The sequence below is a fragment of the Castanea sativa genome, chromosome 1, assembly GCF_040712315.1.
Source record: "Castanea sativa cultivar Marrone di Chiusa Pesio chromosome 1, ASM4071231v1".
NCBI classification, from domain to species: Eukaryota; Viridiplantae; Streptophyta; class Magnoliopsida; order Fagales; family Fagaceae; genus Castanea; species Castanea sativa.
Window position 1 is genome coordinate 79,458,494 of NC_134013.1, and position 14,738 is coordinate 79,473,231.

A 14,738-nucleotide genomic window follows, 5' to 3' on the forward strand; every position below is an offset into this window, starting at 1 on the left:
AGGTAGATTTGTCCTCGGAATGTTAAGCAGGATACACGGTATACGTGGAGGACATCGAAAGAGCGGTGGAATGTCTAAAGTAAAAGTGTGCTACCACCGCCCATATATTAAAGACCCTGTAATTGATACGCTGACAATAGAGATGGAAGGATGGGACCTGAGCATAGAGCTTGGAACTTGGTCCCAAGTCCCAGCGGGCTTTAGGGAAGAATGGATGGGACAAGTATCCAAAAAATAAGGGTCGCGGCCAGAAAGTGGAAGATGATGAAGAGAGGAGGAGGAGTATAAATAGGAGGGAAGGCATACGAAGAGAAAGAGGCCTTTTGAGAAAGAAAAAGTGTATGATAAACATTATTTGTATCCACACTTGAGAAATACTATTAGAAACTGTCCTCGGAAACAGTCCGAGGAGGAATTCTCTATATTACTCTTTGCAAACGATTCTTTGTTTTGTTCCATTGGGCCCAAAGCCCGTTCTTTTTGTGATTGTCTAAAGCGCCATAAAATCTAAATTAGAAACCCATCCTCTACAAATTCATTGTGAAGAAAGGCCTTTCAAGCCCATTTTCCTCCTAGTCGTGGTTTGGGAATTTGAATTGTGTCCTTACAATATGCATAATAGTTATGTAATGAGAAACATGGCATAATTAATATCATGAAAATTGCAAGGAAAAACCATTTTAGTACTTCTAAATGTCCTAATCGAATTAATATCCTATATGTTTAATAACTCAAGTTAACATCAATCGCACCGCTTCAATTTATCATTCCCGTAAGTAAGCATAGCATAGGTTACATACTAGTATATATGTGTGTGTGTGTGTGTTTGTTAATATTGGGGATATAAATCCCAACTAGAAATTCTTAAATACCCATAATTTTATAAATAAATGATGGGATTTATAGTGGGGATATAAATATAAATCCCATCATTTATAAAATTTATGAGTATTTATGAATAACAAAAGCCATAAATCATATGTTAGCTTTATAAGTATAAGTGCTTGTGGGAGGGGGGGGCAAAGGCTGAGGTTCAAGTTTCCAGGAAGGAGTTTTATACACATATGCACTTAGATTATGCTAGAGTAGAATTTGTATCTTGTATAAAAAATAAAAAAAATGGGACCTGCCTAGAAGAAGAAGAAGAAGAGAGGGAAAAAATAAAAAATAAAAGAGTAAAAATGATGAGAGTATATGTGTGTTGGGATTCATCCCAAGATATCTACGTGAGCGGTTGATCCATACATCTAATCCAGAATGCATGATATGTTACATATGTAGATTTCAACATGAAAGGATATCTTAGTTTGTGTTGACAAAATCTACATGAAAGGATACTCATACAGTATCAATTTGCCAATAATCAGCCCATAACTGAAGCGCTACCAATCTAACATGTAGTATGAGATTGAGACATTCAAAGATTTCAATATGAAAGGATATCTTAGTCTGAGTTGACAAAATCTACATGAAAGAATACTCATACAGTATCAATTTGCCAAAAATCAGCCCAGAACTGAAGCGCTACTAATCTAACATGTAGTATGGGATAGAGACATTCAAAGATTTCAACATGAAAGGATATCTTAGTTTGTGTTGACAAAATCTACATGAAAGGATACTCATATAGTATCAAGTTGCCAAAAATAAGCCTAGAACTGAAGCGCTACCAATTTAACATGTAGTATGGGATTGAGTCATTCGAAGATTTCAACATGAAAGGAAATCTTATTCTATGTTGACAAAATCTACATGAAAGGATACTCATACAGTATCAAGTTGCCAAAAATCAGCCCAGAACTGAAGCACTACCAATCTAACATGTAGTATGGGACCGAGTCATTCAAAGATTTCAACATGAAAGGATATCTTAGTCTGTGTTGACGAAATTTACATGAAAGAATACTCATACTTTATCAAGTTGCCACGCTTGACTTTGCTTCTACTACATATACATAAAGCGCAATCCTCCTCTTCTAGTTTGATCAAATGATCCACTGTCCATCGTAAAAATCTTGACCCTTTCTCTCAGAAACTCTTCTCGATTCAGAGAAGCTAGCTAACTCGGTATTCCATCCTTCAATCTCCAAGAGTTTGAACCGGATCACAACTCACGCTGTAGCCGAGAACATTTTCAAATTGGTTACTTCAAATGTTGACCATCCTGATTCCTTGCCCACCAGTAAGCTCATTAGTCACAATTATTACTCTGTTCAGTTTTATTTTATTAGTGTTAGCATTTATAATTACTTTCTCTAGTTTTCTTTCTTCTTAATATTACATTTCATCACAGCCACAACCATTTAGAGAAGGACAAAATTCACATTCTGTAGCAGCTTAGTTTGTCCAATAAATAAAATTTTCATTTTTGTAGTAAAAACAACTTTAATTATTTAACATAATTTTAGGAGGTAAAATTTAAATTATAAAATTTATGAGTGTAAAATCTAAGGACCCACAAAATTTAGAAGGTAGTTTGCACTTTAGCCTAAGAATAAAACTATGTATATCATAGAGAAATGTATAATTTTAATCATTTTTTTATTAAAAAAGTTAAGTCATTAAAACGCTCAGCTTTGGATGACATTTTTCTATCGAGTTTTACACCATCTTTTATGAAAGAATGATATTTAATTAAAACTAAAAATGGTAAAACTTTATTTATCAAAAGAAGGACATCAAATTAATAAGTTCAAAAGAAATATTGAATATTTGATTCAATAATGGTGCTGTTTTTTTTAAAAGAAATTTATTTATTAGAAATCATGATATTTTTTACAAACATGCATGTGTACATATCTAGTTATATGTGTGATTATATGTATATAATTTTATTTCTGATATTAAAATCTTGCTCCCCCAAGCAACAAATCATGGCTTCATCCATTTCATGTTTATTTGTTAATTCTTTTTTATTTTATACAAAAACACATTAAGGTTAAGGTTGGAGAGAATGTTGGAGATTGAAGTGACCTTTCTACTTCAGAAGTTGTCGCTCAACCTTAAGGAAGAAGTGATACTCTTGGGAGGGGTTTGAAAAGATTTTGAGTACATCAGGAATGAATTGGAGCGTGTGAAGGCCTTTTTGAGAACTACTGATGCAAAAGAAGAGAATAACTTGCAACTCCAAGTATTGATTAATCAACTGAGAAATATTGCTTATGAGACAGAAGACGTGCTTGATGAATTTATTAGTCGTCTTGGACATCATCAAGGGCATGGAGTTTGTGGATTTCTAATAACATTGCTCACTTGATTAAGAACTTGAAAGCTCGCCATCAAATTGCAACCGAATTACAAGGTATCAAGTCCAAGGTTAAGGATATTTTTTCAGGATACGAGATATATCCCAGCGGAAAATTAGATGTCCTATTTAGCCCCACTCCTGTAACTGATACTGATAGATGAAATGACTCTCGTCTGGATGCAATTCTACTAGAAGAAGCTTAACTTGTCGGCATTGAAGAGCCAAAAAAAAAAAGAAATAATTGAGTGGTTCCTTGATGGTGACTCCAAACTTAAAGCCATCTCAATGGTTGGCATGGGTGGACTTGGGAAAACCACCTTGGTGAAGAAAGTCTATGCTAATGGTCGAGTGAAGAAAGAATTCTCATACCGTGCTTGAATCACTGTTTTTCTCAATCATTCTAGACAGTGGAGCTCCTAAAAGATGTGATAGAACAATTGTTGGCGGCAAGTGAGGAACCGGTTCCTAAAGGAGTAAAGAGCACAAACGTTCAAACGTTAAAAGAATTCATCAAAGATTTCCTTGGGGACAAAAGATACATGATTGTGTTGGATGATGTGTGGGAAACAAATGGATTGAATGCTTTCAAACTTTAATTTCCTGGTAATACATGTGGTAGTCGATTAATGCTCATAACACGTGATAATAGGGTCGCCATGTGCACTGCTACAGAGTTCGAAGGAAGAATTTACCATAAGATGCCCTTGTCTCCAACAGATTCTTCGACTCCTTTTTGTAGGAAGATATTTCACAAGGAAGTCTGCCCTCCTATTTTTGAAGATGTATCTGGAAGAATATTAGAAAGATGTGAGGGACTACCTTTAGCAGTTGCAACAATTAGTGGCATGTTGGCTACAGACATCAGAATTGAACCGTGGGAAATGGTTCACCGTAGTTTTAGTGCAGAATTAAGGCAGTGACATGATCAAAATACTTTCACTCACCTACAATGACCTGCCACACTATCTATAGTCTTGTCTCTTGTATGCTAGCATTTTTCCCCAAGAGCATTTGATGGAGCGCATGAGGTTGATCCAACTTTGGATTGCAGAAGGCTTTGTGGAGAAAAAAAAAGGAAGAACGCTTGAAGAAGTTGGGGGACTACAATTTTACTTCCTACAATCACTCTAAAAAAGGCCCTCGTGGTGTGATGTCGAAGGCCATAAAAGATTTGAGTATGTTTTCCTCATCACTAATTGGTTTTGAGATGAAATGACATAACTCACGGTCCGACAAATGGTATCAGAGCCAAGGTCATGAGTTTGAGTCACGGGAGTATCATTGTGAGAGAGGGCTTGTTAGGGGACCATAATTTGACTCCCTACAATCATTCTAAAAACAGGTCCGCGTGGTGTGATGTTAAAGGCCATAAAAAATTTTGAATGTGTTTTCCTCATCACCAATTTGTTTTGAGGTGGAATGACATATCTCACGGTCTGACACTTGCTACATATAGCTTCAACAACCATTGACCAAAGAGTCATGAAATACCGCATACATGACCCCTTCTAGGAGATATCATTGTTTCCAAGTCTAGGCATGAAAATTTTGCAATGGAAGCATGCCTAGAAGATGCACGAGGTCCTCATATTGTCTGCCGGCTGACAATCCACCAAAGTTTAAAAAACATAAATACCAACATGGATATATCTCATCTTTGTTCATTGCTTGTGTTTGGAGTGGATATTCTACCATCTAACTTCTCCATTTCAAAATTATTTCATGCCTGATTGAAGCTGCTCAAGGTGTTGGATCTGCAAGTTGTACCTCTAAATGTTTCCAAAGAAGATTGTCAAGTTGTATCATTTAAGATAATTTCTTGAGAGATACTAAGGTGAAAATGATTCCAAACTCAATTGGCAAGCTTCAAAACCTAGAGACGTTGGATCTCAGAGGAGCTAATGTGACTGAACTACCACCTACTTGGTTATTGTTATGAAAATGTAAAATATTCGCATTTCTATATCAGGCAACGTGGTTTCAAGGCACCTGTGGGAATTGGGGGCTTGTTATCTCTACAGAAGCTTAGTTGTATTAAGGCAAATCAAGGCAGTGACTTGATCAGAGAGTTAGGAGAGTTGAAGCAATTAAGAAGTTTGAGGATTTCGGATTTCAAAAGAGAAGATGGAAATGCTGTTTGTTCTACAGTCCAAAAGGTAACCAATCTTTTCTCTTTGTTTCTTGTCTCCAATGAGATCATTGATTTACAATATTTGTCTTCACCACCCCCATCTCTTTAGTGGTTGCACTTGGAAGGACGTTTAGACAAGTTACCACAGTGGATATCTCCCCTTCCTAACTTGGCCAAAGTACAGTTATGTCGGAGTCAACTACCGGATGATCCATCTGAATCCCTTCACCCTTTGCCTAATCTAGTTGAACTTAAATTCTATGAAGCATATGAAGGCCAAGCATTGCATTTTCGGGCTGGGGGTTTTCAAAGGCTTAGGAAATTGTTGCTCTACAGTTTACCAGGATTAAGGTTCATTACAGCTAAGAAGGGGTCATTGCCAAGCCTTGAAGTGGTCCAGATTATCGATTGTCAATTGCTAAAGAGGCAGATGCTGGTGGGCTTTGAAGACCTTCAAAACCTGAAAAGCGTTGAATTCGGGTTTAATATTTAATATTATTTAATTACAGTATTTTTATGTAATTTATGTAATTTTAGGTTTAGGTTATTTATTTCATTTTTTTAGTTGCTTTTAATGTTGTTTAGTCAAATTCAGATTTTATATGCTTTTGTAGTTACCTTAGGGTTTCTAGTTGCCCTAGTTTGGACACAACGGGAAGTTGCCGCCTAATTTTTGCAATAGTCTAGGAACCATATATATAACTTCCTTTCGAGGAATGACTTTTTGATCTTACTACTAGAGATATGAGTTTGGAGTTAAGATACAATTTCGAGAAGGTGTTAGGCACCCAAAATCGCCAAACCCTAAAGTTGGCTTCTCATCATTGTGTCTTATGTCTTAACCCTATTAAAGGCACACTCAACATTTGTATCTAACTCACACACACACACTAACATACATTTAACAATCAATTATGGTATCAAACATCCCTAACCATACACCTATTGTGCTTACAAACAAAGCCTAGCACACATCTAACATGGCATCCCTATCATACCTCTACCATAGCATCTCATCATATCATAAGCCCTAATCATCATACATCTAAACATGCTTCACCACAAATCATATTACATTGTAGCATATCCTAACATACATCTCATCACATCATCCTAGAATTCATCTAGCATGGCATCATGTCATTTCAAAGGAAACAACATATAACACTAAACCAAGGCAGAAACTCAAACATAAGGAAATATCCAAGCAAACATGTGGTTAAGCATAACTCGTCCAAACAAGCATATTCATCTCTATCATCAAAGCAAGATCAAACCACAAATGTATGAACATTACAAATGCATGACTTACCTTTACTTACCTTGCAGCAACTCAGCACCTATGATATTATGCATAAGCATGTAAATGCATGTTCATAGTATTGAAACCATAAAACCCTAATTCTAACATTTGAGACAAACCAAGCAGTTAGACATGTGAAACATAGACTTTGGAAACATTAAAATATGAGAAAGATACTATATAGAAACATACATGTAAAAGTAGAAGTAAAATAAATAAAATAAAATAAGGATTTTCGGGCAAGTTCATGCACCTGTGTGCCCATAATCAAGCCTGCGTGCACAGTCATGATTATGCATGCGTAGGTTTGTGCCCAAAAAACCCTAAAAACACAACCAAGCTTAAAACGCTAAATCTAATACCCTAATATGCATTTTAAACATACAAAAACGTAAACCTAAGCTAGATAAACATGTTAAAGCAAATTACAACAAGAAAACAACACAAATAAAAGGATTAAAAGCATAAAAAGAAAAGAAAAGGAAAAGGCAAAGTTTGAACTAATACCTCAAAGAAAAGCTCTTCAAGCTTGATTTTTGACCGTTCCCCTTAGTCAAATCTATTTATAAACCAATAAAAAAGTGATTAGTAATATTAAACTCAAATATTAAGGCTAGAAAATGCCCTAATCAAAGGAAAATTGAGTTGAGGATATTTTGTGAAAAATTTCCTCTTTGAATAACTATTTCTAGTAAATCTTAGTGTTTTTTCGTGGGATTTCTGTGTCTTTTGAAAATATACCATGTAAGTTTACTTATAGTGTGAAAATAGGGGTTTGGGACGACTCCTAGACAATGTGAGATTTGTTCCAAAACTCAGTTTTAATGCAGAAAACTTTCCTTTCATAGTTTCTGAAATTTGCTATGTGTGTGCAAGATCGGGTCTGTGTATACATGCAGAAAGCTACGTGCACAGTCTAATTCTTGCATGTGCATAGCGAGGTTTTCCTTGGCCTTATTTTTCCAAAAATAGATTTATTTTCTCATTAAAGTTATATTTTTCATTTTAACATTTCTCAAATCAATTTAACTTCTGATTTGGCCCTAAACCAACTTTGGGTCTTAGAATTCAGCATTATTGGAGAACGGGGGCCCGAGTCGTAAGGGGTACAAAAAGCGGTGTCTACACCTAGGTTTTGTTTTTAATATTTAAATGCATTGTAGCCTCTAAAAGCAATGCAGTTAATAGATTATTATCAATAAATACAGACTTTTGTCAAGTTTCTTCTCTGGTGGATTCCAGTTTTATCACCTTGTGGATTCAAGGACCCCCTCGTAAATTCAAGGAACCCCTCGTAGATTCGAGATTTACTACCTAGGAACTAACAGTTTAGTTTCTGTCTATCAAAGAAAGCATTTTCTTCAGGCTTCCGTTACATCAGGTCACTGCCAAGTGTTGAAGTGGTCCAAATTATTGACTGTCAATTGCTAAAGAGGCTGCCAATGGGCCTTGAAGACCTTAAAAACCTGAAAAGCGTTGAATTCGGGAATAAGGCGGATGAATTTGATGTGCTACACGTGCCAGATGTTAGAGCCTGTTCTATACTGAAGCGTGGACAGGTAGAGATAAGCGAAGGGAGGATGACTTCATGTTTTAACCCGCCAATGAGTAAAACTAAATGGAAAAAACATTTGCATCAGTCTATGTAAAATATAAAAAGCCCTATGTTTTACCCAACTAACCCCCAAAACCTAATACATCAACCAATGTAAAGTTGTGCAAAAAATTCATTTTTGCTACACTAACCGTGTAAAGCAGCTTTGTATTTTTCATTATTTTAATTTTTTCTCTCACCTCGTTAAGTTTAATATCCAAGTGGCCATGCTGTTGTAGAATGCAATATGTTGGTGCTTCTCATTGGTTGATAGAAATTTATTAAAAATTAGAACTTTGGATTTGAAAAACTAGAACATACATGTGCTTTAACTGCAAGAGTTTGATTTAGTGGTTCCTAAGGCCTTATGAGATCCTAAGTTCAAAACTCCTGGTCAGTATCTTGGGATCACTGGTCCCAAGGGATTCCTTCATGTAACCTTGTTTGTGTGGTGGGATGGGAGAACTGTACATCCTTAGGTAGTCGTGCTCTTGAGTAGTTCTGAACATCCACGTAGCCACACACACAAAAAAAAAAAAAAAAAAGAAAAAAAAAAAAAAAAAAAAGAAAAAAAAAAAGAAAGAGAGAGCAAGGCATTGCAATCTTATGGGAATTGACCACGCTTCAATGAAGTTAAACCACACCTAATGCTAGTGAGGATTTGTACATAGAACTACTGTAATTCACAAGAACACTGTTATATAACCTGAAATTTCAGGTTTGGAGAGGGACCATTTATGTAATGGAGGTCCACAAAGAATAGGATTCGGCTCATAGCCACTTAAAAGCTCCCAACTTTGCTCTCAAGTAATGTGTCCTATAAGTTGTCAGTCTGCAATAAGGGAGGTCATTTGACGGGGGGATTTTCCACTCAATCTTTATGTTCCATCAATTACAGCATGATTGTTCAAGTGTTGTAACTCACACACAGATACACCAAAAGCTACATCACAACTTAATGATTTGGGACTATTACACCTCATTACTTCTTTCTTATCAATATGGGGCACTGCTAATGGGAATTAACACATTTTATTAATATTTTTCTAGCCAATGTGGGATTCCCAAACAAACCAGAAAACCTCTAAATTATTCACACATGGACGGGACTTAAGAGAGAGATACACAATTATATATATGCCCATGGCTGATGGGTAGGCAAGAACGCTTGAATGGATAATCTGTGTTCGTCTTTGAGTCTTTGCTCACCCCATACATCATACTAGCATTTACAACTGAAACTTAAAATGCAAAGACACAATCTTGGTCAGCTAGAATTACACAACTCATAAAGGCTTGCAAATCAAACTTTTATCAACAACAAGAAGAGACACTAAACATGTCAACATCAAAATGCAAGGCTATGCAATTCTGAAATTGACCAGCTCACCGCAACGGACCACAAGGTCCACAACAAAACCATAGCAAATATCAAAGCAAACTTCAATGAATCTTAACCATACCTGACGCCAATATGGATTCATGCAAAGAAGTGAAATAGTTCCCAACACTGTTGTGTAAGCAACTGCAAAAGTTATGTAGAAGATATCCATGTCAATGAAACTGTCAGCTTCTTCTCCCCCATAATCTGCTGCTAGCATTGTAGGTTCGGTGCATTCTTTATGTAATGGAGCTCCACACAAAAGAGGATTCCCTTCATAACTACTCTCATCAAATGTTCCAAATTGAGCCTTTCTATCTGGAGTTGGACCTGATAAGTTATTATGTGCCACCTTGAAGACTTCCAAAGAGGTCAATTCAGTTAGTTGAGGAGGGATTCTTCCCCCCAAGTTGTTGCAGGAAAGATCAAGACTCTCTATCTTCTTCAAGTTTGAAAATGTTGTAGGGATTGATCCTATCAGATTGTTGTGTGATAGGTTAAGTGCATGGATATTACTTATGCTTCCGAGCTCAGACGGGATTTCACCAGCTAGTCTGTTGCATGAGAGGTCAATTCCAGACATATAATTGAGGATGTCACCCTGATAAGAGTAAGTTCTACCCTTTGTAGTGAACTCCACTTCTTGTTTAGCATCGACAAGTAGGAAGGAATAAAAGTTACCCAGTTCCTCATCTCGTATATTTGCTAACTTTGTCTCCAAATATGCAAATGGTGACTTCTTCTTGAAATTATTTTTAAAAATGGAGATACCACCAAAATCAGATATGTGGTTGGTTGCCATAAAAGAAATGTTACTCAAGCAAGGAGGAATTGGACCAGAAAACTCATTGTAAGAAAGATCCAACATGCTTAAGTTGTGTAAAAGGCATAACTGAACTGGAATTCTACCCTCTAAATGATTTGCTTTTAAGAGAAGAATGCTCAATGACGAGAGGCTATCGATCCAATCTGGAATGTTGCCAGTAAGGTTGTTATCTCGGAGATTTAGTGTAACTAGAGAAGAGCTATTTCGGAAAGCACTTGCAATGGGACCACTTAGTCTATTATTATTCAAATGAACATGTTTGATGCCTGAAGAATTGAAGCAAGATGGAATAGACCCAGACAGATTGTTCTCAGAAAGGTCAAGAAAGGTAATCCCTACGAGTTTGCATAACTCCATTGGAATAGGACCTTCAAGTTGATTTTTTGCCAGAGAAATTTCACCTAGATTTGACATATTCCCCATCCATCTTGGAAGCATGCCAAACAAAGTGTTATTACTAAAATCAATGGATAAGAAATCATTGCTAGAGAAGCTACTTGGGAATTTTCCAGAGAAGTTATTGTTGTCCAAAAGTAAAAATTGCAGCTTAGTCAGATTAAAATTGGAAGGAAATATTTGGCCGCTAAAATTATTATATGACAATTTTAGGTACGTCAAGGAGGTCCAGCTCATCGAGAAATGCTCTAGTATTGTTCCTGACAAACAATTGTTAGACAAGTCTAAAGCCTTTAGGGAGACTAAATTCTCAAAGGAAGTAGGAATACTACCTTGAAATTCATTTCTAGACATGTTCAAATTCTCCAAATTGGGAAAAATTATACCAAAGTTTGTGGGAATTGGACCTGTTAAAATATTATCCGAAATATCTATACTTGTAATGCTAGGATGAAAATGATATGGCATCAGGAAAGGCCCAACAAAAGAGTTATTTCTTAAACTAAGAACCTCTAATTTTGGATTGTTCTCTAACAACCAAGTGGGAAACTTCCCAGTCAAATTATTGTGGGAGAGATCAATTTCTAGCAAATGATATTGGTAGTGAAGGAATTTGGGAGGAGTTTTATTGAGTCCATTAAATGAACACTTTGACATGCTGAAAACCTTTAATTGGGAGGCTGGAGTCCAAGTTTCAAAAACTATTTTGTTGTTATCACTTAATATGGCCTTAAGATTTGAGAGGTTAGAAAATGAGGACAATGTGATTTGGTTCAACAAGTGGTTATTTGATAAAGAAAGGTACTCAAGTGATGTCAAGCTAGATAGTTGGGATTGGGCAATGTTCCCATTGAAGTGATTGTAGGAGATATCCAATACTCTTAGTGATTTCAAGTTTGCCAAACATGAAGGTAATATCCCTTCAAAGTTATTGTGACTGAGGTCTAGTTCTTGGAGATTTTGAAGTTCACACCATCCTGTAAAATGAAATAAGCAGTGATCATTAGGTTCTAATGCCTTAGATATTGATCCTAAGCAATTTGGTTGTGAAAGAAAGGCTACCTTGGGTTGGTAAGTTTCCATCAAGTCCACAGTTATGCACTGTCAGTACATTAAGAGAAGTCATAACTTCGACTTTACGAAGGAAGCTTTTGTCGATGGATGAACCGTGCAAAAATAATTGCTCTAGGTTGTTTAATCTGCGCAACTCTAAGAACAATAATGAAAGTTTTAAAGGTATGAAATTTAACTGCATGTACAAGAATAAGATGTTATCAAATAAATTCTTTCACCTCCTCCTGAAAATGACGAATTTATCTGTAGGGTCATGCAATTTTACAACATATAGGTAGGTGGGTTGTCTGTGGTTGTGCATATCATATAAGTTGTTTATAAGAAAGATTCATGGAGGAGTTTTCATGGATTAAAAAGCTAGGAACTAGTTTGCTCATAAGATTTCACAACCCCTGAAAACTGTTGTAATTTATTAAATTGTGAAGCTCTTTAGGGTGTTTGAAAAAGAAGTTTATAACTTCAAAATAGATTAGGGAATATATATTTTACAATAATTTTTTTTAGAGGTATGAAATTTAACAAAACTAAAAGTATTTAGTCAAACTAGTTTGTCGGATCTTTTATTTTAGTTTTCATTATTATTACATAGTTTTGTTGGACTAACAACTTGGGACAGAGTATCATAATTTTTATTTCTAACCAAAATTTGCAGAAAAGAATGATATAAACCAACCGTACCTAAAAGGATTATTTGACAATCCATGCCAAAAGCCTTGTAGTTAAATTGTGGATAATTTTAAGGTTTAAATTCTCTCATTCCCATTGTTTATAACTAATTAAAAAAGAAAAAAAGAAAAAGAAGAAGATCATCCATCAATGGTATAACTCACCTTCAGTAGTAATCAATCCTTCCAATTTGTTATGTCCGATGTTTAAAATCTTCAATGATGGGAACACAGCCATTGACTCAAGAATTCGTGCACTGAAGTTGTTTGAACTCAAGTCTAGAATTTTTAGCTTGCTTAAGCTCTTTGAACCTATAAGCCAAAGTGACATATCTCATAACCGAGCTTGTATTCTTTTAACATACCATATATTAAAAGAACTTGAATTTATGAACATGCATGTTTACAACCTCTCATACCTTCCATTGTCACGAAGTCATCGAACTTATTTCCCCCCAAGTAGAGCTCCTCCAGATTGCTAAATATTTTGAAATCTGCATCAAAGACAAAGGGAAAAGTAGTAGAAATTGAAAGAACCAATGCAAAGGAAAAGAAGAACACTAAATCATCAAATATTATGTCTAGAATATTTCAAAGGGAGCAAAAAGTGAGATTTCAGTCGCATAAATCTTGTTGATTATCATTACTTCATTTGTAAGAAAGAGACTCACTCAAACCAAAAGGCCTAAGCATTAGGGGGTGTTTGATATGCCATACTACCTATATAGTAAGAATATAACTGATTTTAATTGCTATCACTTATCAATTTAGTAAAGTTATTGGTTGAAAAATACTAGTTTTAAATCAAACAATATATTCCCATAAAAAACCTAATTCTAAATTTGACATTTTTACGTGCCTATTCCCATCAAAGTGCTTTCAATCCAGGTCTATAAATCATATTAGTTCAAATTTGCCATTTTTTGAAGTTATATCAAATCCGAACCTATTCTATAATTTTCCAAAACACCACCTTGATTTCCGTTATAAACTTTTGAGAATTTTACCATTAAAGCTTACCTTTTTATCTTTTTTTCTTTTTTTGAGAAAACATTGAAGCATGAAGCTTACCTTGAATATGGATTGATCCACTAAAATTGTTGTAACTCAAATCTAGTTTCTTGAGTGAAGCAATTTCAGTGGAGTATGACAGGATGTTGTCATGGAAGCGATTATAGTGCAAGTCAAGCACCTCCAGCTTGCTTAACATAGAGAGTCTTTCAAATCCTACAAGTTAGAACTTTTAATTAATTTCCAACTATGAAAAATAAATAAAGAAAAAACAAAATTCCACAAATTCTACCAACTATATATAGAGTTATTAAAACATTATCAAACCTTCATTTGGGACCCATCCACGAAACAAATTAAAACTCAAATCTAGGTGCTTCATCTCTTCAAAGGGAAGAAACAAAGAAGCATTAAGGTACCCATCTGCCTTAGTCCACATTGTACCAAGAAGAATTTGAACTACACGACCTGTAATGTTACTGCAGTTCACTCTCTCCCAATTACAACACTCACTATCTTTGTTGACTGAGTTCCATGTTGGCAAATTATTACCATTTGGATCATTGATTGAAGCTTTTAGTTGCAAGAGAGCTAATCTCTCTTGCTCCAAACAACCGAAGCACCCATTACTGCATGATTGAACCAAAACTAAAACCACCCACCACCAAAAACACCCCAACTTCATTGAATTTTTGTTTCCTAATTTTCTTTGACAACAAGATTTTAAGGGTTTTTTCCAACCATCTTTGAGATTTTGAATGTAGGTGGTTTTAAGTTTAAATAGGCTATCAGATCCTATGAACTCACAAATCACAAAAAAAAAAAGATTTAAATATTTATTTATTATATTTTTTAATTAACCAATTACATTCATTGTTATGTTAGTTGTAAAGAACATGCTATAAAATTTAATAAATAAATGTTTGAAAGGCTGCCACTTATACACGCATTCTCAACTTTTACTTGGAAGGCTACACTTTCTTAACCACCTTAATTTCTCCTTGTACCAATAGTTTAGTCACCATCCTTTATTGTTTCTAATTAGAAAATCATACAATTCAAGAAAGAAAGAAAGAAAAAATCCTCCCCAAAGTGTTTCCTCCCCTTTTA

General features: G+C 35.2%; 1 protein-coding gene across 2 annotated transcripts; it reads right to left on the reverse strand.

Moving 5' to 3' along the window:
- Window positions 1-7,212: 7,212 nt before the first annotated feature.
- LOC142622351 (cuscuta receptor 1-like) lies at window positions 7,213-14,358 on the reverse strand. 2 transcript variants are annotated; one of them, XM_075795800.1, is made up of 7 exons: window positions 13,956-14,358; window positions 13,689-13,844; window positions 13,037-13,111; window positions 12,783-12,929; window positions 11,941-12,087; window positions 9,739-11,855; window positions 7,213-7,240 (listed from the first exon to the last, which is right to left on the reverse strand). In XM_075795800.1, the coding sequence occupies exons 1-7, from the start codon at window positions 14,311-14,313 to the stop codon at window positions 7,235-7,237; spliced, it is 3,006 nt and encodes a 1,001-aa protein (XP_075651915.1). In that variant the 5' UTR covers window positions 14,314-14,358; the 3' UTR covers window positions 7,213-7,234. The 2 variants fall into 2 exon arrangements, with proteins under 2 accessions (XP_075651915.1, XP_075651914.1); XM_075795799.1 differs by lacking the exon at window positions 7,213-7,240 and having other exon boundaries at window positions 9,152-11,855.
- Window positions 14,359-14,738: the final 380 nt, after the last annotated feature.

Coding starts and splice junctions, on each gene's coding strand:
- LOC142622351 (XM_075795799.1), bottom strand. CDS start 14,313: ATGAAGTTGGGGTGTTTTTGGTGGTGGGTGGTTTTAGTTTTGGTTCAA. Junction 13,845..13,955: donor TGGATGGGTCCCAAATGAAG/GTTTGATAATGT, acceptor TCTAACTTGTAG/GATTTGAAAGACTCTCTATG. Junction 12,930..13,036: donor TGACTTCGTGACAATGGAAG/GTATGAGAGGTT, acceptor TTTGGCTTATAG/GTTCAAAGAGCTTAAGCAAG.